Below are 23,981 nucleotides of genomic sequence, written 5' to 3'. Positions count from 1 at the left end.
ATCTGTTAATCTGCCTTGATAGATTGATGAATGATTGCTGTACACCACTATGGAGGAAAGCACACTGGAGTGTTGCTTGCTTGTCGTCCTCCCTCCTTCCCATGTAACAATTGATTGTGTCTTCAGCTCCTATTTTTTCATCTGAGATCTTTATGGGCCTTATTCCAGCTTTGTTCGGAATGAGTTTTTAATGCTATGTACACATTGAGGTAATTTCTCTTTTGGTCCTGTTCTGAAACCCATCACATGGGGAAATCCCTTGAACTGATTCATGGCAGTAAAAAATTAAGTTGTAACCTTTTCACTCGCCAACTAAAGAGAACCTATTGACTGAAGTTGTATGTAAGTTATGTGTGAGCAGTAAAAAAAAATTACCACTCAGTCATGGTTTATTAAGGGTTTTTATAAAATGCTTGCATCAAAATATATTTACATTTTAAGGATGACTTATGAAACATTCAGGGCCCATTCACATATATGTGCTGCAGAGTGCTTGGAACGATGTGCATGTTCCATGATACCACACATACCACATGTGTGGTACAATACCTTCTTAATACATGTTTAGGGCTCATTGTCCTGCACCACAAGCCAATTCACTATAATGGTCTGGTGAACTGTGACTGAATCATTGAGCAGCTCATTTAACTGAAGGGATTTACCCTAACACAGCAAGGGTGGACACACAAATGCATTGAAGCACCACATATATGTGGGTGGGTCCACAATCTCAAAATGATAAAAAAAAAAAACTCTAAAGATTTGAGATTACACCACTATTGAAAAAAAAATTACACTAACATTTTGAAGTCACAAAAAAAAAATGGAGCTGATATGGATATACAGTATATAATGTTAGTACATTCCTTCTCTTTCACCAATAAAGAAATACCGGTAGTCCTCCTTGGTAAATATCCTGACCTCCTCTGAAATCTGTTTTGGGGTATTGGCTCTAGAGCTCCCTCCCGTGTATAGACTGCGAAAGAGTTAAATCAAATTTTAAAAATGTCAGCTGAAATCTGAATCTAAAGCCAAACTTTATGGGGGGGGGGTTCATAGATGTATTGGTTTAAGGCATAGATTTTAGAAGTTAGGTTTTTATGGTCAGCTAAAAACAATGTTTCTCAACCAAGGTTCCTCCAAGGTTTTTGGAGGTTCCTTGAAGCGCGGGCAATGGTTTAACTGACACCAATGATCTTTTTGGGTATCTGCGGATGCCATTCATTCCAATGACTAGCAATGTTAGGGGAATTCTTCCCAAAGACCTCCAGGCTCATGTACTGTGAGCTGTGTATCTTATAGCAGGAGTTCCTTGGGGTTTAGGGTAAAATCTCTGAGTAAAATAAGTCTATAAAAAAGCTTTGGTATAGGTTCTGCTTTTACAGCTTTTTGGTTGGTCCTCGGATACTGACAAAGCCCCCTCTGGTTCTGCAAAGCATTGTTTAGTACAGTTTAGTAGATATAGGTGCCAGTCTTATGGGCTTCATGCAAGCATCTCAAGGCACTATCAAGAAAGGAATATAGTTGCTTCTGATTATTTGCTTTTAAAGCTCCTACCCCCATGGTCCTTTCCTCTTAGTATCTTCAATAGTGGGTAGTCCTCATTGATGTAAAGATTGGTGCTGATATGGATGTCAAGGTGGCACTACTGGGTGATGCCTGGCATTTAAAGTATGTCCTCAATCTTCCAGGCTGAATGACACTGGGCATCTTTCAGTCTAAAAGACCAAGGACATCTTATGGTAGGAATTAATTTCTGCAAAGAACAGCGCCGGAGAGGAGGTGAGTATTGTGGGAAAAGTTGTAATTTTAATACTGTTAAAGGACCATCACCAAAAGAATAACTCAATGGCTGCAAGTTTCAAGGCAGTCATGCTCATACTGGCTTTACAACCTAATAAGCCTATAAGTGTTAGAACAAATATACAAGTTCAAAGTTTTCCAATTCACTGCTTGCATGCTTATTCACTGACTAAGTAGGTCAAGGTCACAATAATGCCCATGGGGTATCTGCACATGCTGAACTGAGACCCTCTAATGGTTTACATTTTACTACTTCACCCATGGAATGCTATCTGTCCTATTTGCACCAAGGCAGCAGTTTAGAATAAAAATATGAGAAATCTAACTATTGAAATGTACATTTTCATTGCATACATTCCTTGCTTTAATTTTTCCTTTTGATAACCAGGGAGCGTGTCCGCCTGCCTCCCCTGGGTAGTGGTGACCCGCCATTTCCAGCTCGCACTATGTCTCTCATTGGACGTTGCTCTTCACTGCTCTCTTCTGAGCTGGCACTCTCTGACTGTGTCTTAATGGCTCGCTCCGGCTTCTCCTCTTCGCTTCCTTGCCTGCACGTTGGCTGAGCCCCTCCTTGGCATCGACTTCTGGATAAAGCTCGCATAGTGTTGTTGACTGGTGCAGCGGCCATGCATTCTGCAGCGGCCTTGTCACAGGCACATAGCAGTCTGTCGCAGATGCTCCAGCCCACACCTAGCACAAAGAAAATTAAATTAATATGAGCGTTTTTACATATGTTCCTATTCACACAGACAAGCACAAATTAATTTTGGGTAGAAGGGCGCCTGGACAGCCTGTGCATTATTTGCTATAGCTGTATAGCAACATATTATTATAGCTGTCTGTGTCTACCTTTCATGGTGATACCTATTCCTCTCATTTCTGGTCCTGGTATTACTGAGACAAGAAATGAGGGCAAATCTCATCAGTGGGGGCAGTAACAAAAATCTAACGTACTCTAGGTTGCAACTCTGTCCAAATTGGTGTGAGTGGTGAAACTTTCAATGTGGATTAGCATTAAAGCTGACCTATCACCACATTTTTTTCATTTTTATAAAAGGGTGGATAACCTTCTTGCCACAGCAGCAGTAAAGACTAAATGGGAAACCCAGAGCCTACGGGGATACCTACGTCACATGTCCCAGGAGGCTTCGGTCTGCTCCTTCACATGCTGGGTCTTAAGCATGCCTGGAAAGGGCCTTCAACATATGGAAGAAGAGTGCTGAAAAGTGCTGATCTCACACATGCGCATTGGGATCTTTTTTTTTTTTTTTTTTTTTCAGAAGGCGCGTCACCCAATCTTGACCCTTCGCAATGTGAAGTCAGGTGACATAGGAAGATGAACCTTGAAGAAGGTGGTAGAGCCCAGTGTCTAGCCCATGCTTTACCCCCGTAGCGGTAATCCAGGGTAGATTTTACATGCAAAAAGTGGTAATCCTGGGTCACACTCGGGGTTGCTTTTAACTAAAAAAAAAAAAACACTTACCTTGCTCTGTCGCTGTCCCCCGGAGCCCTGCTGGTGCCTGAAGGTCCTGGGGACATGTCCTGCTCTTCTGATCTCCAGCCGCGAAGTGCAGAGACGATCTATGGGGTTTCCCAGTAACGTTGGTACATGCGTCAGTGCGGGTGGGGGGAATCAACAGGAAATTCAAAAAATTTTGTATTGGATTCAATACAAAAAAGCTGTATTGATTCTAATACAAAGAAATATTCTTATAGTATATATATAATTATATTTTATATATATTATACATGCTACTGCACATGTTTAAATATTTTTTTATTTTACAAATTTTTATTTTATAAAAAGAAATACAAATACTTTTGCAAGTAAAATAACTCCCTTATCTGTATTTTGTCTGTGTATTTCACGGTTTGCCTGAAGCTCAGCTTTATTATGGGAAAGAAATATATTGTATATCTGTGTCCCTCATCAATACCTGCTATGTCTACTTTAGCATATAAGCTTGAAGCAAAGAATGGTTAAAGTTTGAAAAGAAGATAATGAGCTCACATGTGGGTTTCTGGTCCATGCACATGACCTCTGAGCGCACGTTCCTATCCGGGGCACAGCCAATCTTCTTAAGGTGATCTATGCAGCATTGGTGGGAGAAGCAGCAGCTAAAAAGGAAATGAAAGAGACACTGTTATAAAACTATTTAACTGATTTGCTTACCTAATTTATTTTTACATTGGACATATAAAACTTTGATGTTTTTATAAATACTATACATGTAAAAAATGCATTTATGGGTGTTTTATGTGTAACAATCTTTTAAAAAATGTTTCAAATTTTTTATTATAACTTATTTATTTTTTTACATACTTTAATCAACAGGAATGGCTAAGGCTGGAAGCTTTGTTTACAAAGGTAAATGTAAGGACAGAAACAGACAGGCTTTTCAAGGGCAAATGTTGTGTATATATATAATCGTGAAACATTTTAAAATTGTCCTGACTCTAAACAGAGATTGACTATTCTAAACACAATACATATAGTGACAATAAAATATCTATATTGTTCTCAATTTGTTTTGTTTGGTACAAAATTGTTATTGACATAATTTTTTTAAATCAGCATTTGCAACATCCAAATTCCTCTTATAACAGGTTTTCTTTAAGCAGTCAGTATTTATTTTTTATAAATAATACCTATCCAGGACATCTGTGGGGTTTCCTCTGCCTTCCTGTCCACAGTAGCAGCCATAGGATTCAAACTCTTGGGGACAGCGACCAGTCAGACAATACAACATTTCTCCGAGCAGTGGTAACTCCATGGCATTCCCGTCCTCTTTCACCCGATGGAAGTGAAACCTGTCACATACTTTAAGGATAAAGCAAAAATATTGCAACTTTAGTTTGTTCTTTAAAGTTATTTTAAATGTGCCCGTATAGCAGACATTCCAACTTTTACATTGTGGCAAGCCAGGGTACTCCTACAAGTTTATAATTCTCCTGTATTATATTGGACAATACAAATGTTGGCTTCTGGTGTGGAGCTGCCGGTTTTCTATGACATGGATCAATATGACTATTTCTATATCTCTCTCAGATTCTTATCACCTACGACAGGGGCTGCATTCACCATCTGTTGGCTTTGAACAACACATGCTGAGGCTGCAAAATTTTGTCTGAGCATCTAGGCATGGAAGATCTCTGGCCAGAAAAGGATAAAGTAAAAATAAAGAATGAATTGGGGACCAATGTAATTATGTGTCAATGGATATCGAAACACTTTAAAATGTTTTATTATAAAACAAACATCTGAAAGCACAAAAATTATATCTAAAATATATATAATATATAAATTAAAACATATAAAATATATGTGTTAGATGTTTATGAGTAAAAAACATATTTTTAAAGAGATTTCTTTTATCTCTTTATGTTCCTTCCTAATATTTTGTATGCCGGTGCTCAGTAGACCGTGAGCAGCTTAATGGCTGGTTAAGTGTTCAGAAGTTAATTGAAACAAAAAAAAAAAAAAATCAAGAAGAAGGCAGGATATTTTTCCACTAGAAATCTACTATGGACTAAAGTTTCACTTTAAAAATTAGCGAACAGACAGAGCTTTATTGCAGAAAAGGTGAGTCACTGGGCCTGATTTATGAAAGCTCTCCAAGGCTGGAGAGAATACACTTTTAGAAGTGAAGCTGGGTGATCCAGAAAACATGGAATGGATTTTTAAAAATCATTAGCTATGTGCTAGCACATGCTTTGAATCCTGAACCAGATCCATCCCAGGTTTGCTGGATCACCCGGCTTCACTTCTGAGAGTGTATTCTCTCCAGCCTTGGAGAGCTTTCAAAAATCAGGGCCAATGTCTCTTCTGCAAAAAGCAAATCATTCCCTATATATGTCAAAACAGCTGATTCGCAATATCCTGGTTTCCCCTGCAGTTAGCACACTAAATGAACTCCCATGCGCCTTTCCAGGACTTGCATCATCCTTGCGCGGCCAATCAAGATGGATTGGAAAAAGGAGGAGAAGAAGGAAGAAGATGGTTGCAGCTGTGATGGAAGGAGACAGGTGAGTATAAATAGGGTTTAGTTCTGCTTTAAAGGTAATTTCAAAATAAAGTTTCATTATGAATTAGATCCAATGAAATAAAAGTGGTTGGTATTTGCCTGTATTGTCAATCCCTCTTCATAATAACCATCTTTTAAAGAATGAGCCTATTTTTCCAATTATATTAATGATCCAAATTTGTGCTTGCTAAAAATAGGCTATATAATTCTTCTTATGGCTGGGCATAATGAAAGAATGTAGAGGATGGAAACTGTTTATTGCTTTATTAACAGATCGTTCATTTTGTTCCTGTATTCACTCGTATGCCATTATTTCCATATAAATTCCAAGTATCCAATTACGGTACATTGCAGGCTTGCGGGAGATCTCCGTCCAGCTGCTAATTAATGACATTCACAAGGCGCGCAGGCTCCCTCGGGCTTATGGCCTGTCAGTGACAGAAGTCCCTGTTATCCCCTCGTCTCTCCTTCACTCACCTTGCTTGGACGGCTATTTATAGATTTTGAGGACGGTAATGTCAGCAGGGCACAAAAGTCATCATATGGGGTAATGGGCACATCTGTGTGTCCCCTGAGGCTATGACATGGTGCAGCTGCTTGGTTGGCACTGAATCCTAGGGGACTGATGAAAATCTCCTACAGATACTATTCAATATGTCATTTGCCTGAATAAACTGTACAGGACCTTAAATTAAATTAATTAATTAATTCAAAAATGGCCACAAATCTCTCCAATATAACTTTTCTGGTAAAGCACAACTCCAGGCAAACTTCTAACTACATAAATGAAATGCATGAAAGGAAGCCATGCCAAAGGATTTGCATTTGTATCTATCTAGTCCTAAGGTGTGCTACACAGCACAACTATAAAGGCAGGGTACAGGGGTGGATGAGGTGCAAAGTGTGCCCCTATACAGGAGCCCCAGACCCTACTCAGCCAGCAGGAGCCCCACAGGAGACCCCAAGTCACCCGCCCAGGTGCCATCTGTTGGCTACATTCTCTTATTTAAAATGTAAAAGTTGGGCACTTACACTGCTTGGATTGAAAAAAAATCAACTTAAAGGTGTAATAATGATTACAGAGCAGCATTCATTTGTATCATTTATGCCTGGAGTTTAGCTTTAAACAAAAATGTAGGCATTCCCCTGTTTAGCACAATGCATTAAGTCAATAGGAAATGGGAAATTAGGGGAGGATTTGGGGTTCAATGACTTCTAAAGGTTATACAAGCCTCTCCTAACTATCCTAGATTTGTTACCCAAAAAACTCCTTTTAGTTGGAAACATTACAACTGATATCTGGGCACAGATCTCAGAAAAAGTAGTTAATATGCCATAACAATGTTTCAAAAAAAATTTTTTTTTTTGCAAATAAATATTCAATACAGGGTGACCAGTGACAAATAATTCAAAGAAATTGCCCAGCAGAAACTGTTTGATTTCAGATTTTCTCTCTCTAATCTAAAGCCTCCAAAGGGCTGTACAGAAGAGGGGGTTCTCTGGCTCCTTTAGATGTTGCTGTAATTTAAACTTGGGCTACTGAGCCAGAAAACAAGGTGTTAATATAGAAAAAAATCAGTATTTAAAATCACTATACATTTTTTTAGGTTTTGACCCACCTTGTTCTATGGATTCACCGACATCACCATCCGTTCCCACAGATACAGCTGCATTTATTGTACTCTCTTCTGCTATCTTGAAGCCGGACTCTGTACAATACAGATGGGGGAGTTATAATTAATCTCTAGCTAGGGCTAAATGCATGAATCACATGTTGGAACTTTTCTACTATTATTTGTGATATGAGTTTGCCTGGAGGCTGTGGGGTTTATTTGTCAATCACTCTCACCTATGCACAGAAAGGGACATGTAGCAGAGAAACAATGGATAAAAGATATTGAATTTTATTATTTTTTTCTAATAAGTACAACTAACTAGTATTGCAGACAAATAGCATAAAACTTACTTGTTGGGCTGATATCGAGAGGTGGAAGGGTGCCTAGAAGAAGAAATATATCTTGGTTATATTAGAACTTGCTGTAATTATTTTCAGGCTTAACATTACTCTCTCACAGAAAAAACACATCTTTGGTGGAAGCAGGCATTCCCTGGCTAAAGTGCAGAATACTGTAACAAAGCAAAGATAAATATGAAAATAAGTGGGAAAAGATCTAGCAACCATCAATAGGCTCTTACTGGTTAACAAAAATTTACAGATGTTACCAGCTGAAAAAAGGAACCTTTTCAGATAAATCACCTCCAGAAGCTGTTCATTACCACAAATCAAACCATTGCAATCATTATCACATGATGGTGGTATTACCTATGGCCGCTGCTTACCTAAGTTCATTCATGTCTATAGGGCGCCCATGCAGGTGCATGGAGCGTCGGGACGCGAGGCTAAACAGATCATATTGAATTGCCTTCTTATTCCCTTTTTTCTGTGGTGTCCTTGTAAAGATGTCCTACTAACTTCAGCAGAAGCATAAAATTTGAGTTCCCTGCATCTCACCAAGGTATGCTGAATTTAAACCTAAAAGAATTCCTTCTCCCGGAAAAATTCTTGCACTTGGGAGATAGGAAATACTTTGCCCTTTTGGGAAGAAACCCCACACATCCAAGGACTTGCAAATCTTGATAAGAGCAGTCAGCCCAACCTCCAATATGACTACAGATCTAGTATTCTAAGAAGACCCTCCTGTCTTGCCAACATCATATCATTCTGTGCAAGGCAGCTTGGTCATTAAACAGCTGGAGATGTCCCTAATGTCATTCTCTCTTCTGTGTAAAATGCGTGGAAGTCAGCTATAAGGCTGGCCATAGCTGTGCCAACTGTCTGGCAATTTTAACCACTTTCATATGACAGACTTATTCCACATGTGTTTAATCAAATGAGATGAGCTATAAACTGACATCATCAATGCATTACATTGAAAAACTGAATTAAAAACATTGAAATCAGAATCAAACTTGAAAAAATTGCCACTTTGCAAATGCCAAAATGGATTGGATTTTTCCACTAGGTTTGAAGGAGAAAATTTCGATCAAATAAAACCATTGATGTACAAGTTCAGTCTTTCAATTTTAAAATTTATCTTATTTTAAAAAGCCTAAAGTTTCAGAAAAGTCACATGACCAGCCTGTGTCAAAATGTTTTGGCTGTGATTTGATGCAATCCCATAAACATCAATTTGAGACCCTTGAGATAATTTAGGATTTAGTGCACTCTGACCTGCCTTTGCCCTGCTTTTGGTGGTTCTTGCATTCTCATGGACTTGTACAGGAATGCAAAACCTGTGAATAAAAACCTGACACCGGCCCTTAAGCAGTCATTACATAAAATGCGTTTTATTGTGCACTAACACAATCACAGTTACATATCATTCCAGTTCCAGGTAATGGCTAGAAGTCCAACATCATTCATCATGTTCCAGCATTAGTACCAGCCATATGAGTCAGCGGGTGCCTGCTTCTACCAGTGCCATGGGGGTTTTTCTTTGTGAAAGAATGTTTATACTAAATAGTATTTTGAAAGGATAAAAATTAATATTACTTTACTTCCACGCTCTCTAGGTGGAATGTGAATTATCCTTCCTTAAAAAAAGTTCCTAATATCCAGTAATCATTAATGATACTCACTTTCAGGTATTGCAGTGGCACTTTCACTAACATCTCCTCGACCTAAGATAGAAAGAGATAATAACAGATTCAAAATTCCCAAATTGTGCATTGTTAGTCCTGTTATATGGTTACTAAGCCATACTGCCAGCCACTGTACTGTTATACATACTGTTAATTCCAAAATGTATTCCTAAACGTAGGAGGGCATGGTGGCTCAGAGGTTAGGACTCAGGGGTGTAAAACTCAAAAACACAGAGGGCCAAAATTAAAAACTTAGACAAAGTCGTAGGTCAAACTTGAAGTTTATTGAAAAAATTGAGGAAGTTTTTCCTTCTCATTAGATATAAAACTTTTGTATATGGAAACAAAGAGGTTTTGCTTAACATTCAGTCTGGAACAAGCTTATAATTGAGAAATAGCACAGCTACTACAATTCCCTGCATCTATAAAACAGTCCAATGTGGGGCCATGCATAGGCAGAGAGCCAGCTGGTCTACAGACACGAGTGATTCTGGGAATTGTAATAACAGTGCTATTTCAATGCAGCAGCGGACCAGCTGCCATTCATATTTAGAATTCCTTTGGGGGGGCCAAAAAAAAATTCCTTTTGGGGGTCAGATTTGGCCCCCCAGGCCAGAGTTTGACACCCCCTGGACTAGAGTTTGTGTAGGTTTCCTCCCACATTTCAAAAACATGCAGTTAGGTTAATTGGCTGCCCCCCAAAATTTACCTTAGACTGTGTTATAAGAGATATAATCATGGTAGGGACATTGGATTGTGAAAGACAGTGACATGGCCCTTACAAAGCACTGTGTAATATGTCGTTGCTATATAAATACTAGCAGACAACAGACAACAAGGAGACAACAGATGCCATCTTTGTGCTATACATACACTGTATTGTACTTATGGGTTCTAAAGATGCTTATGCTGTGTTTGATTTGTGTTCTTTACAGCAAATTGTAATGAAGCTTATTCAGCATTATGTAATTTCCTCTACAGCAGTAATTTTCAACCACTGTGCCGCGGCACACTAGTATGCTGTGAGAGATCTTCAGGTGTACCGAGGGAAATTATACAATTAACATTGTCGAGTGTCTGTGCTGTAGTGACTGGCAAAGTAATGTAATACTCTTCCATGTCAGTGGGTGGCAGTAAGTAGCTTAATTGCCTTGTTTATTCTTAGAGATAAGAGAATTAGCTACAGAGTGTCATTTTGTAACAATTTTGATTTGTGGTGTGCCGCAAGATTTTTTCAATGTAAAAAATGTGCCATGGCTCAACAAAGGTTGAAAAACACTGGTCTACAGAATATTTGCTAGTCAAAGTGGGTGGCCATAGAAAATGAAGAATAATATAGGGTTGTGTTTCTGTTTGTGCTTTTGCTATTTTACAAGTCCTTTTCTAGAATATGGTGCTTATTTTGCCTTGTGGGCAAAATGATCCAGTGAAAGCAGTGTGGCCCCTGGATTTTTATCCCAGCTAGCAACTGCTAGCTAGAGAAGATGTAGAATCCCCTAGGATCATGTTGATATATTTCACCTTTTTGGACAAACTGATACCCCCTCAACCAACAGCTTTCTATGTGCTTTAGCTATGACCATTTTTACAAAAATTGCAAGTAAAGGCACAAAAACTCAGGTATTTTAAATTTTTACAGTATAAAAAAAAAATACCTACAGCATCGATCTACAGTGTTCATTTCCACAAATACATATTTATCAACTCCCAATGTGCCTCTAAACTTGCTAGAAATTGTTCTAGTCATTTCCCTAACAGATTCCCCGTACCTGCATGCCATAGCCCTGTCTTACCTTGGTATGTGCCAACTTCTCCACCTGTCCCTTCACCTTCTGCTGACATGACATCTAAGATTAAATTGTACCAGGGTTTTTTTTTTTTCGCTTCCTCTCGACAAACTAAGTCCATAGGGTTTTATATCTGGGAAATGTTTATTTCCCTAGGGGTTGAACTTGATGTCTTTTTTCAACCTGACTTACTATGTAACAATGTAAGATAGAGATGCCCATCATAAGTCTCAGAGATTTGGGCTATCTACACTAGGAAGGCCTTTACAGGTAAATAACATGCATAAATTACATTAAATTCACATAAAACCCCATAGCCAGATTGCTGTAGAATGTGTAGGATGGGGGACCAAATACTAGTGGTCCAGGTATAAATCCAGTCCTGGGTTTACTCCTGTACAAACAATGCCAACAATCAAGAAGAAAGTATGTACCAAAATCATAAATTAAATATTCCATACTTACTTCCAGAGACAGACATCATAGGATCTCTATAGGAAGTATCTGTGAAAAAATAATTAGTAAAACTCTTTGGAGAAATGTAACCCATATTAGGAAAAGGCATTGAAGTCACTAAGTCACTAAAATGAAATAAAAGTCAATTTGGGTGAGATTCAAAAGAAAGTCAAAATCTTTTTTTTTAAATAACTTATGAAGCATCTTATACTCACCTAAATCTGCCAGGCACCATTTGTGTTCCTTGCCGGTGCTCTTTCCAGGTGTAGGGAACCATAAATCCAGGGGTGCAGATGTGCCCACGTTGGCCAGTCCCCTAGTCAATCAAGTCACCAATGCAGTGATTTGGACACCTGAAGAAGGACTCTGCCTTCTCTGCATGGAAGAAGAGAGGAGGCTCAACACCTGTCCATCATGCGACCATTGATTTAGGGGATTGAAAGGGGCATTTTAGCCACATCAGCTATTGCATTTATGGTATCTAATGGGTACAAGCACATCTTCTTTTTCATGCAACTGGGGTAATTTACTAAATAAAAATAGGTTGTTCAATTAACCAATAATTTATTACCCCCTTGCAAGAGATGTTTCACAAAGCTTGAACACATAATAAGAAAGTATGAAGCTATATTATTCTCAAGCAACCAATCCTGGTTTTACAAATGTGGAGGAAGTTTGGGTATCAAAACAAGAATCATTTCAGTACTTACTTCCAGGCGGAGGCATCACGGGATCTCTAAAGAAAGCATCTGTAAATAAAAATAATTCAATCAATAATTCATACTCTCTGAAGGACCACATTTTTTTAAAGCTTGGTGGAAACACTTCAAGGAAGGAGCTTTTCTGTTCCAGAAGTCTTTACAGATGCTATTTAGACTAATCATACACAAACTGTCAAAGGCACACTCCAAAAGTCGATGGAAAGCTTTAAAAAGATTAAAAATGTGGGGACCAACTCCAAATTACTGTCCATGGACAAGGACAACTTACCAAACTCTTCCTATAACTGGGCATCCAACCACTTTATGTAGGTGTGATAGCCAGGAGTCCTTAAACTCTAAGCCATATAGTATACTTGGTTACTTTTTATATTAAATTGCGTAGTGATATTAGATGTACGTGACTGAAAAATGTCAATATTTCTATAAAAAAGGGAGGTCACCCCAAAAAAGATAAGTGGTCAGTAAAAGTCAGTAACCTGTTTATTACATTTCCTATGGACCCAACACCTAAGCTCCCATCTCTAACCAACATTTATAGCTAAGCTTCCTCTCATATTGCCTTTTGGATTATACTTTTTTTTTTTACAGCAAACAGCAAGTCAGAGCACATGTGACTCCACTATGACAAGGATATAGATAGCAATGGGGCCATCATGCTAGTGGAGGCCCTAAAACACATATGCTAGTGGAAGAAAGTGCAGCATGAAGAAGGTACTGCTGAATGTAAGGATAGCTCTTGATCAGAGTGAAGATCAGGGAAATGGAGTGGGTACAGGTGAGTTGCAGGTCTGGGATAGATTTTTTAATCCAGCTAATCACCTCTCACTCCTAGGCTACGTACACATGTGCAATATTTCTCGTACGATAATCGGTTTAGGGCTGTGTACAATGCTCGTCTATCGTTCTAACGACTGTCCTGGCAGGTCCACAGAAGATGGACGACCAACGATTGTAATGCAAGTGAACGGGAGACAGTTCAGCTCTGTTGTTCTTCCCCTCCCCTCTCCATAGAGCAAAATGGTGCTGTATGTACAGCAATCATTCATGCATTGTGCAGTTGTTTGAAGTTGGAAAGGGTCGTCAAAGATCCTTTTCAACAGCACTTATTGCATGACTTACTCCATGACCTCAGCACTTTTTGCACAGCTGCTGATCCAGAACATAATTCATGAAGTCAAAACTCTAAATATGCAGACAGCCCAGGTCAGATACTTGAACAAGATTGAAGCTATCAATGACAACCAGAAAAAAACACATTTTTAGAAAGGCAGAAGAAACAGCCGCCATTTCAGTGATATTTCATCCCCATCCCCAATATCATTATTTTTTAGCCACTAACAAAATAAATTTATACTGCCGGAACTTTTTTTCTCTTTAACTGTGGCTTTCGTATCAAATGCTGGCAAAACACACATTTTTGTTCCGTCTTTGATGTTTCTTCTGAAGTACAGATTAAAATGAAAAATAAAACGTCCATTTCTGCACTTTAAAAAGCGCATTTCCTTTTCTTATACTTTTTTTTTCTTCTTTTTCTTCTTCACTTTATGTTCAACAAAGAGTAACCTTTTGTATTTATATATCAGTACCTTATTTCTAATGCTGCTGTGTGCTTATTCCCTTCTGTGGCATGGGATTAAGAGGATAAGATTTGAAGATGGCTTCGGGCGAGAGATAAAATACATTACGTATTCCCACTGACAGATGACTTTCTTGATTGGATCATACATGCTTTCTGCTAACTTTGACCAGACCACCCAACTTTTCAACAGTATTTCAATTTTAGTATTGGTAAAGTGAACCTGTCCTTTGCCTTGCAGGACAAACCCGTTGTTATTACATACAATCCCCACCTTTCCATCGCCCAACAGCAAGAATGCTTGTTTTGCCTAATAATGATGAATAAAATTATATTATATTCATCACTCCCGCAGGTATTCATCCAGTCTCCAAAGTTTTTTTCCTTTACATCTCTAGCAGGTCACAGCTCATTGACATGACCCTTTGAAATGTAGGACCAGCAGTCCTGCAATATATAGGGCAGTGCCAAGGCTGCACCCACAACCTAGATCATAATACAGCGGTCATCTTTTTTTACCATCCCTTAGCCATAACAAAAAGGGTCTCACTACAAGAGGGCCTATCTAAACATTATAGAAAAGCCTTGTACACATGTTGGTAGATCTAAACATGACTGCAATTTGTAAAGTCAGCTTTAAAGAGTTATAACACTAATGTTGCAGACTTTTTTCACAGTTCTTTTTCTTGTAATTTCCTATCTAATTTTACCTGACTTACTTTAAAAGTATTCTTTAAAGTAATAAAAACATGGAAACCACTAATATGTAAGTATCCTGGGACCAGTCCTGTGTCAATCTAATGCTGGCCACTAACATATCAGCCCCATTAGGAGAGATAATATTAAGGTAAAATATTCAAACTGCTCAAGTTTCAAAATATATTTTGAACAGATTTTGGTCTTTTCTGAGCAATCCTCAAGCAAAAGAAATTTATTGATTAAATGGCTCAAAAAATCCTAATAAATCTGGGGAAGTGTGAGTTGGCTGATGTGCCATAAAATAGTCATTTTGGGACAAGACAGCCATCAGAAGTTTCTGGGCCTCATAATAGGTAAATTCCCCCATATCTAAAAGTTCCAGCATTTTATAAGTCTATCTCATTTAATTAGGGTCCGTCCCCCAATAATGACCCTGCTTTTGGGATCAGCTTTAATAAAGTTGCAAAATCACATAGCTAAATGTATATGTATGTATGTATATATATATAAATAAATAAATATATATATATATATATATATAGCCAGAATTTAGCATACCATTCTATCATTTCATTAATGTTTATCACATAAAGGCTTAATGGATTGATCCATCCATAATGTCATTAACTGTTACACTAAGGCTAAGTACACACATGCAATGGTTCTTGTCTGATAATTGGCTCAGGGCTGATATCGGACGAGAGTCTTGCGTGTGTACAGTGCTTATCGTTCCATCCTCTTAACAACCATCCTGGCGGATCCATGGACGATGGACGAAGAATGATCATAATGAAAGTGGGGGAGAGAGTGCAGCGGGGTTCCGCTCTGTTGTTCTCCACCTCCCCTCTCCATGGAGCAGAACGGTGTTATATGTACAGCAATCGTTCATGCATCGTGCAGTTGTTTGTCATTGAAAAGGATCTTGAAAGATCCTTTCCAACGACAATTATTGCTCATGTGTACATAGCCTTTTGGCTCATGCACACCTATGCATTGTGGTATTGAATTGCAAAGAAATGCAGCATAATGACCATGTACCATCATGTTGAATGGCATTCCGAGGCTCTAAAGCAGCCGTGGTTAACATTTATTCATATAAAAGGCCTTAATTATTCAATATGACATCACTAAAGGGCCTCACCTGATACTCAGTAAATGTAATTTTACATAAAACTGTCATAGACTACAGACATATACCAGGGAATGGTAAAGACCTCCGGCAGGATTAAAGAGATGAGCAAAGACTGCAGACACGCTATAGGATTTGATAGACATTGGAAACATGCTTTAGAAGACTAGTAACCATTACATGACCTTGCTAGCAATCAATGCCTTTTCAGGGCAATTGGAAGAAACACAGCCTGCGGAGACCCAACAAAAATTGCCAAGGGGCTGCCATTTGGACACTGGGGCACCAAAGCAATACATCTCTGATGTTTTGCAGTTGATCACATAGTGAGAATGTTCGGAGGTCCTTCAGAAGCTAGTTCTAAGGCAGAAACTAATATTGTGGTTTCCCTGTATAAAAATAGCTAAAGCTACTTAAAGGACATCTATTTTTAGCAACCCGCTTGTAATGGTGGTCTATTGCAATATATTAGACTCCTCAGAGAGACACTCAGCCTGATTTATGGCAATAAGTAAAAAGTCACACTAGCTTCACAGCAGCCATTAAATTGGAAGTCATCAATTTTTATGAACCTTGGGCTTATGAGCCCTGGAGATCGCTAGGATGCACTGATGTGATTGTATGAACACAGGGGTGCAGATTTACTCATCACTCCTGGACAGGAGACAGTTATGAAGAAATGATGGGTGTTATTACCTCTCGATAATCACATCATTCCTGTCCTAGGTTGGTGTGTGAAAAATGGATATTGACTATGGAATTTTAATAAATCTGCTCTGCAGTTATTTAGTCTCCGTTGAACTTGTATAAGGGCCCATTGGTTCACCTATCAGGTCACTGTTAAAAAAATGGGACTTCTATATTACGGCAATGACATCACAGAGGGTACAGAATCATTCAGAGGATTCCATACACGAGGGGTCCTCAGCTCAAAGTGGAGCTAAAGCTTGCAAATAAAAAAATTGCAACCAGACAGCTCCTTTATAGCAGAAGGGACAAGCAAAGTCCTTTCTGCAATAAAATAACCTCACCGGCCTGATTGCAATTTTTTATTTGCACTCATTGTTCTTCAATCCATCACGGGCACCACTATCTTCAACTGATCTGATTCCTGGTGTCAGGTCTAGGACCATCTTGATTGATCAGGCCAGAGTGATGAAATATTCATTTCCTGCAAGCCCAAAGGATTTCGGGATACCTGGCATATCTTGGTGGCGTACAGCGAACTGTGCATGTGCATTTCATGAAGATTCCATATAGGCAGGTAAGTATGTCCCTTGTACAATAAAAATCTTGCCTGTTTGTAATTCCTAAGTGTGGAACTATAGTACATTTTTTAGTATTTCTGTAATACAAAGTGATAAATGAATTAAGGGAACGGTTTAGAAAGAGCGCAAAAATAATGTAAATTCTGGCCTGTAGGTAACCCTGGATGAAGAGCCATGGTAAACACTAATAAAAAACTGAGGTCAGTGTGCAATGACCTTCTTTTTAAATACCTTTTTACCAATTAAAGGTAATGTGGTCACAAAAAAATATTAAAGTGTGTAAGAAGTTAAAAGTTGAACTTTGATGACTGTGATCCCGTTGTTTTGGCTTTACACATACTATAATGTATATGAGTATTTTATTGTTATCTTCAGCAAGCAGGAATGATCATTTCCTATCCTCCAATAAAATCTGGTTAAAGCTTTTGCACTTTTACAGACAGAAATGAACCCATTTATACCCAGCCAACCTCAATACTGGCAAGTATGGACATTCTGCTCCTCCAATTACTTGTGAGGTTAGGAAGTCATAGCAGTTCCCTATGGCAGACAAGTCTACTTTTGTAAACTTATTGCTATCCAATGCAGGTTGTGCAGATCTGATCCAGCCTTGGAACCCCATCAAAAGGCAATGGATTTCCATAGGTGAAACAAACTCATAAATTCATAGCCACTTTTTATTTGATCAGTGGGGCAGCTTTATCAGTAATGTGGAAGAAATCTATAAGAGATGCCAACTTACCAACAGGGGACTCTGCTTCTGGGGTGATGGGGCTTGAGTCTTCAAAATTAAAATTAAGATTCATTAATATATAGAGGGTTCCAAAGCAAACATACATTTCAGCAAAATACATGATTCTATCTATATCGATCTGATGGATTCATGATTCCACCAATGGCTGTAGGCTGGGCATTTTTAAGGCCCATTATTCACCATTAATCATCATCCAAAACCAATTTTGATAACATAAATCACAGAAAAGTGCTAATGTCCAATCATTTCACAGTTTCAACAGATAAAACATTGGTGGTAAGTTACATGTCATAATCTTTTGTGTGGATTTTGGTTGAAAGAAATTCAAACTGAAATTTGCCTAACCTTGTCATCTAAAGCCTTCATTGTGTTCAGATAAAGCGCAACCACTTCTATTAATAAAAAAGACTTACCATCATAATCCTAATGCTCGCTATACATGAACCCGTTTTTACATATTATAAACCACTTTTAACCTCTTTGTTATCAGAGAACATTGCAGTGCCAGAATGTGATCATACTATAACACTATATTGCCTGCCAGAACTGTTATATAATATTATGTGTAATATATATATATATATATATTTATTTAATGTATTTAAAAAAGCCTTAAATATTCTTTATAGAACATTGTTCTATAAAGAATATATAAGACTTTCATTTGCTACATTGTTTTAATTAATGGAGGCCATGATCTGTTGCTTTAAAGGACTTCTGGCTATGGGGAACACGTTAGCCCCCCATGTGATGGTACATAGTTCTGAGTGGCCTTTTCCTGATTTTGTAGGCAACACTTTGGCTAAAGGAACAATGATGTTACCCATCTGGGTAAGTCTTGACATTATCTGACACCTCCTGGAGTGGGGGCAGTGAGGGAACACAGGGGGTAGTTCTGCAATCAGGAAGCATTCTCACTATGGGCCTGATCCAAGCTGGAGAAGATAGACTATCATGGAAGAACCCGGGTGATCCATTCAGGAATTGAATTCTCAAAAACTATTTGCTATTACCTGGCAAATGTTTTCACTCCTGGAGATCCATTCCAGGTTTGCTGGACCATCCATGTTCCCTCATGATAGTCTATCTTCTCCAGCATGGAGAGCTTTAATGGATCATACCTTATATATATAAATTGTGGACATGTATATATTTTTTTGCTTTTACAACCTGTGCAAGGTTTTTATTCACTAGATATAATCACAGTAAAAATGATTCCATCTCCAATTTGTCTAAATGCAGCCAGCAGTACAGAATAAGAAAGATTCTTGAAATTTTAGTTGCCAAATGCCGCGTGTGATAGATGATAATACAAATCTCATTGTGTTGTATATTGCACAGATGTGTTTATATTCTACCTCTCCGAAATGTAAAGGATTCTTTCTGTGCATAAGTCCTCGATCTATAAGTTTTATGAGCTTGTTGTTTTTACTAAGCTCCATCCTTCAAACCTCAGATATAATGAAAGAAGAATAAAAAAGCTCACCTGTCACAGGTGTCATGAGCTCCTCCATAGAAGGAATCGATGTTTGGTCACTTTGTAAAGCAATCTGCTCCCCTAGAGACAAAAAGAGAGCTCTGAATAAATACGGAACATCTAAAGCGATCAATATAGAAGCAGAGTTTAGATAGAGAAAACAGATACATGATTACATTTATTTTTTTAAATGCAAGCAGCGTAAGTATCTGAATTTGACGTAGTATCAGATTCTTGCAGTGACTGTACAACAGTGTTGGAGTATGAGAGGAAGAATCTGCACAAGGATCAGTTAGTTTATGTGCTGCTGGGGTGAGAATGCAAGCAGAGAGATTAGCTTATGATTGTGCTGCCTCTCCATTCCCTGTCCAGTTACAGGCTAGGAGTGGGTCTGGACAACCGGGGCCTAAAGCAGGCATGTCCAAAGTCCGGCCTGGGGGCCAATTGTGGCCTGTGTTTAGATTTCCACCGGCCCGCAGCCTCTGTCAGAAAATGCAATAATATGTGGCCCGCCAGCACTGTTGGCCAATCGCCTTGCAATTATCGGCCCGCTACTTGGCAGGCATAATCGGCAGGACGGGAGTCCCCATGTGTGCACAGGTAATCCCCTACGTCATTATAGTGGGCATGTGCTGTGTGGGACCCACATAGACCACGCCCACTCTGATTCAAAGAACGTGCTCTTTATGGGGCCCGCACTGACACCGGACTCTGCGCACAGGGAATCCCCCACGTCACCCTGGTGGGCATGTGCTGTGCGAGACCCGCGCAGACCATGCCCACGCTAACCCCAGTTAGTGGTCGTCCCCCATACATTTTCACCTCACCAAATATGGCCCTCTTTGCAAAGAGTTTGGACACCCCTGGCCTAAAGGAACTGGACTGATAAGGGATTTTGAATTATATCCCCCATTTATTTTATTTCTGGAAATAGCCTTAGAGTAAGGGTCAGCTGAACCAAAAACCATATCTGCTTGCATTCCACACTATTTCTGTTATCAATTTCTAATGATGTTCAATATGGGTTGAACTTGATGGACAATCTTTTGTACTAACTTTGTACTAACTTTGGAAATTCCATTTATCTTACTTTAATAAAGAATTTTTAGCCCTTTTTGATGTATCAATGGCCAGTTTAGGTACCCAATCACACTTCCCTGTTTATGCGGGTTGTATTAATGCATATAAATAAACACGTGTCACAAGTCATGCGTTAACATTCATCACGTTAGGGAATCCCATTCATTATTCATGGAGTGACAATGCACAAGAATGGACAACATGCAACATTTTTCTCCACCACAATTCCCCACCATGCATGGCAGTAGTAGTGTGCTACAAAACATTGGCATTGTAGCTGCATTGCCTTTGGGTTGCCATTGACCTTGGTGGAGAGCACTGTTTTGGCCCGAAAGTCCAGCTCTAACTTACCCTCCATGCTCAGCCAGTCCTCACCAAGAGGTACTGCCCTCTTCATGATATACCAGGTAATACCGATGAGCAGAATGTTTTTCCTTCATCTACATTTTTTTTCCAGCTTAGTGACTCAAAGCGTTGAAGCCAACTGGTCCGTTGCAACAGCCAGGAATCTTCCATTTGTAAAATGTCAGCCTCCATGTTTCTTTAAGTAAAGATCTTCTTTAATACTTAATCGAAAGTTATACTTTTTAAAAATATGCAATTGGGAAACTCATAAACTCAAAGAGATGGAGTCCTGGTAGCTACAGAACTCAAACCCCCAGGCCTACACAGCCTCAGATAGAAGGTTATGCTGGGAACATGTAGTTCTTCTGCATCCGGAGATCCAGGAACGTACTTTGCCTTTTTTTTTTTTTTTGCAGAGATCGTCCGATTGACGTCACCTCCCAGGAGTGGGAATTGTGATAAAAAGATGCAGTTATTTCTGCCTCATTTTCCAAGAGACTCAAATAATTGCCTCTCATTTCTACAGACGCTGCTCTTTCCCGCAGAGGGGACTTGTCTCTGACTACAGATAATGATCTGAGCTGGAAATATATACATTTAATAGTTAGCTTTCTACATTCATATAACATTCATAGCCTACTGCTTCTACATGTTCCATAAATTGTGCTAAAATTCTAATGAGCATGTAGTATTCCCATGCAGGAACCCATCATACATATTTAAAGAAACCTCCAGACCACTAGATGTTTTGTTATACATCAGCAATTGTGAAAGATCAACTTTGAGCTATATTTTATTTTTAAAGTTAATATAAGGTTCAAATATGGTTCTTGTTAAAAAAACACCTCTTTTCCAGCACCCCCTACCCTGCAATACTTCATGTTCACCACTAGATGTCCTATGTCTTCCAGATTGAACGACATCATTTTCAGCATAGAAGACGGAGGGCATACCATGAGTACAGAACTTCCAGAACCCAATGGTGCAGAGAGTGGTACTGGATGCAATTGAGGAATGCCCAATGTGAAAATAAACATGCACCTGCAGCATAAAGTCATTGGCCTGAAGGCATCTGGAAAAGACAAGTATAAAAAACTGCCTAGGGAACTCCTAGCGGTGGAGTGGGGAGGGATGGCTAAGAAGCTTTCACGTGTGGTGGTCCAGCCCACTAAGCACCTTTTGGGTACACCTTTGCATTAAACAAACAATACCACCAGGTACCAAGGTGCATTGGTGTCAGCTATCTCTTTGTTGTTTAGCCATAATCACACGGATATACCGTTATGTTAGCTCTCCTCTCCTATTGAATTGCTCCTTGCTAGCCCATGAGCATTATAGCATAATGGACTGGGTCCTTGCTGCTTCTCCCTCCCCCATTCTGAGCTGTACAGGGGAGGAGACCGATACCAGGTCAACTGCAGGTGATTACAATGCTTGCAGTAAAAAAGGAAAAGAATAAAATGTAATGGTTCAATAATAAATACAGAACTGCATATTTGCATTCTATATCCTGTGTATAGGTTCTGTAGCAATTGCATATTATTTCCCTCTGTCATCTATGAAAGTAGAGATTCCTTTTAAGACATACCTTCTTCTGTTGGAATGTACAAGACGTCCGCACTTCTGTTCTGCACTGCTGAAAAATACAAAATTATTTTAAATTAAAAATCCAATAACTAAGCATTCAAAGGCTAATTTTGTAAGGGTTTGATACTATATTAAAAATGAGGCACTGTGGATAGAGACCTGGGACTCCTGCCTGCATAAATGTTGTGTTTCTGCTAAATTGAAATTTCTCTTCTCTAAACTGGGAGAAATTAGACAGGGCTGACAACACTGATTAGGATTTCAGTGCAACAGAAGCAGTGTTGTCAGCTCACCACAGGAAATGGTTACTTTTTTGGCAGATACAGATACTTTTTCTTTTCTTTTTAAAGTGATAAAAACATGTCGGAATGTGCATGTAATTCAGAATTATTTCATGCCCCGATTTTTGATGTGGACAATCCCTATTGGCTGTTCATCTCAGGATTCAGAAGAGGACACGGCAACTGTGAAGTCATATCAAGGTGACTGTCCTGGAGTGGCCGGTCAGATCGCGCAGATCAGCAGTCCCTTGCATCCAAAAGGTTCTGGTACGGGGGTCAAAGGGTGGGCAGATCTTTAGAAGGTGAAGAAAATAAAAACTGTGCAGGGTGACAAAATTGGCAAGTGGGCAAAAATAAATGGGTCCAAATTTACAAAATTCCAATTGTCCTTCCATGCCATTTTGTCATTTGGTGCCCTGAAGAACATAGGGGTCCTGAGCAATTGCCCGATTTGCTTCCATCATGAAACCAACCTTGCATGATGGGTTACAGGGGGTGGACAGGGGGTTATTTGCCAAGAGGTGGGCTTTAAAAATGAAAAATTTAAAACCAAATTTGTAGGCTTTAAAAACAAAAAAAATAAATGGACTGATAACTATCAGATGATGAATATGAGGGTGCATTTCAGAAAGAAAATAAAAATAACCTGCCCTCCCACATATCGGAGGAAGGAATATTTCAAAGCCTTGCATCTGCTATTTTGTGAATACAATTATCATTGTAGATATGAGAAGTCATTTATAAATATCCTCTGCTGCACTTCTTCCCCAGCACACCTATGTACGCATAAATCACAGCTTTGGAGGCATAATGAGGAGCCTTGCTGAATATTCAGGAGATGGAGACAGCTGGTTTGTAGTTGCTGGAAGCCCACAAGCTATTCCTGGGAAAGCCGGTACAAGCCTATCACTTACACAACTTACAGGGAATAAATGAGCAACTTTGCAACTTGATGAATTATTTTAAAGTCAGGTATCGGAACAAAGATGATTATCAAATGGTCTCTGTATATTCTGAAATGTGGCCACTTGAAGATTCCAAATGTTCTGTATATGGAGGAACAATTCCTCCAATGGAATGGAAGGTTCTTCAGCTCCTGTTTATTTCTTGGTTGTCTTCTGTTATGATCCCTGTACTGGCAGGTAATGCGGGATTGCCCAGGGCATGGAATGTAGGTCACACCCGGCTTTTACCATAGCACCACGCAAAGGGTAATGGGTTCGCTTTTGGGACTCTTTTCCACAAGGTCGTGCTGCCAGGTCATGGCTCTGGGGTTACCATGCCAGAGGGCAGACCATGGAGGGAGTGTTCTATGTAAAGACTGTCAGTGGGTGAATCATGGTCACAAAA

General features: G+C 39.1%; 1 protein-coding gene across 1 annotated transcript in view; it reads right to left on the bottom strand.

Annotated features, from left to right (window-relative positions):
- Nucleotides 1-1,654: 1,654 nt before the first annotated feature.
- Nucleotides 1,655-23,981, bottom strand: part of OC90 (otoconin 90) — a 36,955-nt gene continuing 14,628 nt past the window's right edge. Inside the window, exons 8-16 of the mRNA XM_072413229.1 lie at nucleotides 22,352-22,399; nucleotides 19,348-19,419; nucleotides 17,850-17,888; nucleotides 9,468-9,509; nucleotides 7,795-7,827; nucleotides 7,448-7,537; nucleotides 4,453-4,624; nucleotides 3,815-3,921; nucleotides 1,655-2,493 (exon numbers count right to left, since the gene is read on the bottom strand). Coding sequence (XP_072269330.1) covers nucleotides 2,168-2,493; nucleotides 3,815-3,921; nucleotides 4,453-4,624; nucleotides 7,448-7,537; nucleotides 7,795-7,827; nucleotides 9,468-9,509; nucleotides 17,850-17,888; nucleotides 19,348-19,419; nucleotides 22,352-22,399 — 929 coding nt within the window. The 3' untranslated portion in view covers nucleotides 1,655-2,167. The remainder of the gene's footprint in view (nucleotides 2,494-3,814; nucleotides 3,922-4,452; nucleotides 4,625-7,447; nucleotides 7,538-7,794; nucleotides 7,828-9,467; nucleotides 9,510-17,849; nucleotides 17,889-19,347; nucleotides 19,420-22,351; nucleotides 22,400-23,981) is intronic.

This window comes from Pyxicephalus adspersus, chromosome 5, assembly GCF_032062135.1.
Source record: "Pyxicephalus adspersus chromosome 5, UCB_Pads_2.0, whole genome shotgun sequence".
In the NCBI taxonomy this organism is placed as follows: domain Eukaryota; kingdom Metazoa; phylum Chordata; class Amphibia; order Anura; family Pyxicephalidae; genus Pyxicephalus; species Pyxicephalus adspersus.
This window is presented reverse-complemented; position numbering and strand designations above follow the sequence as displayed.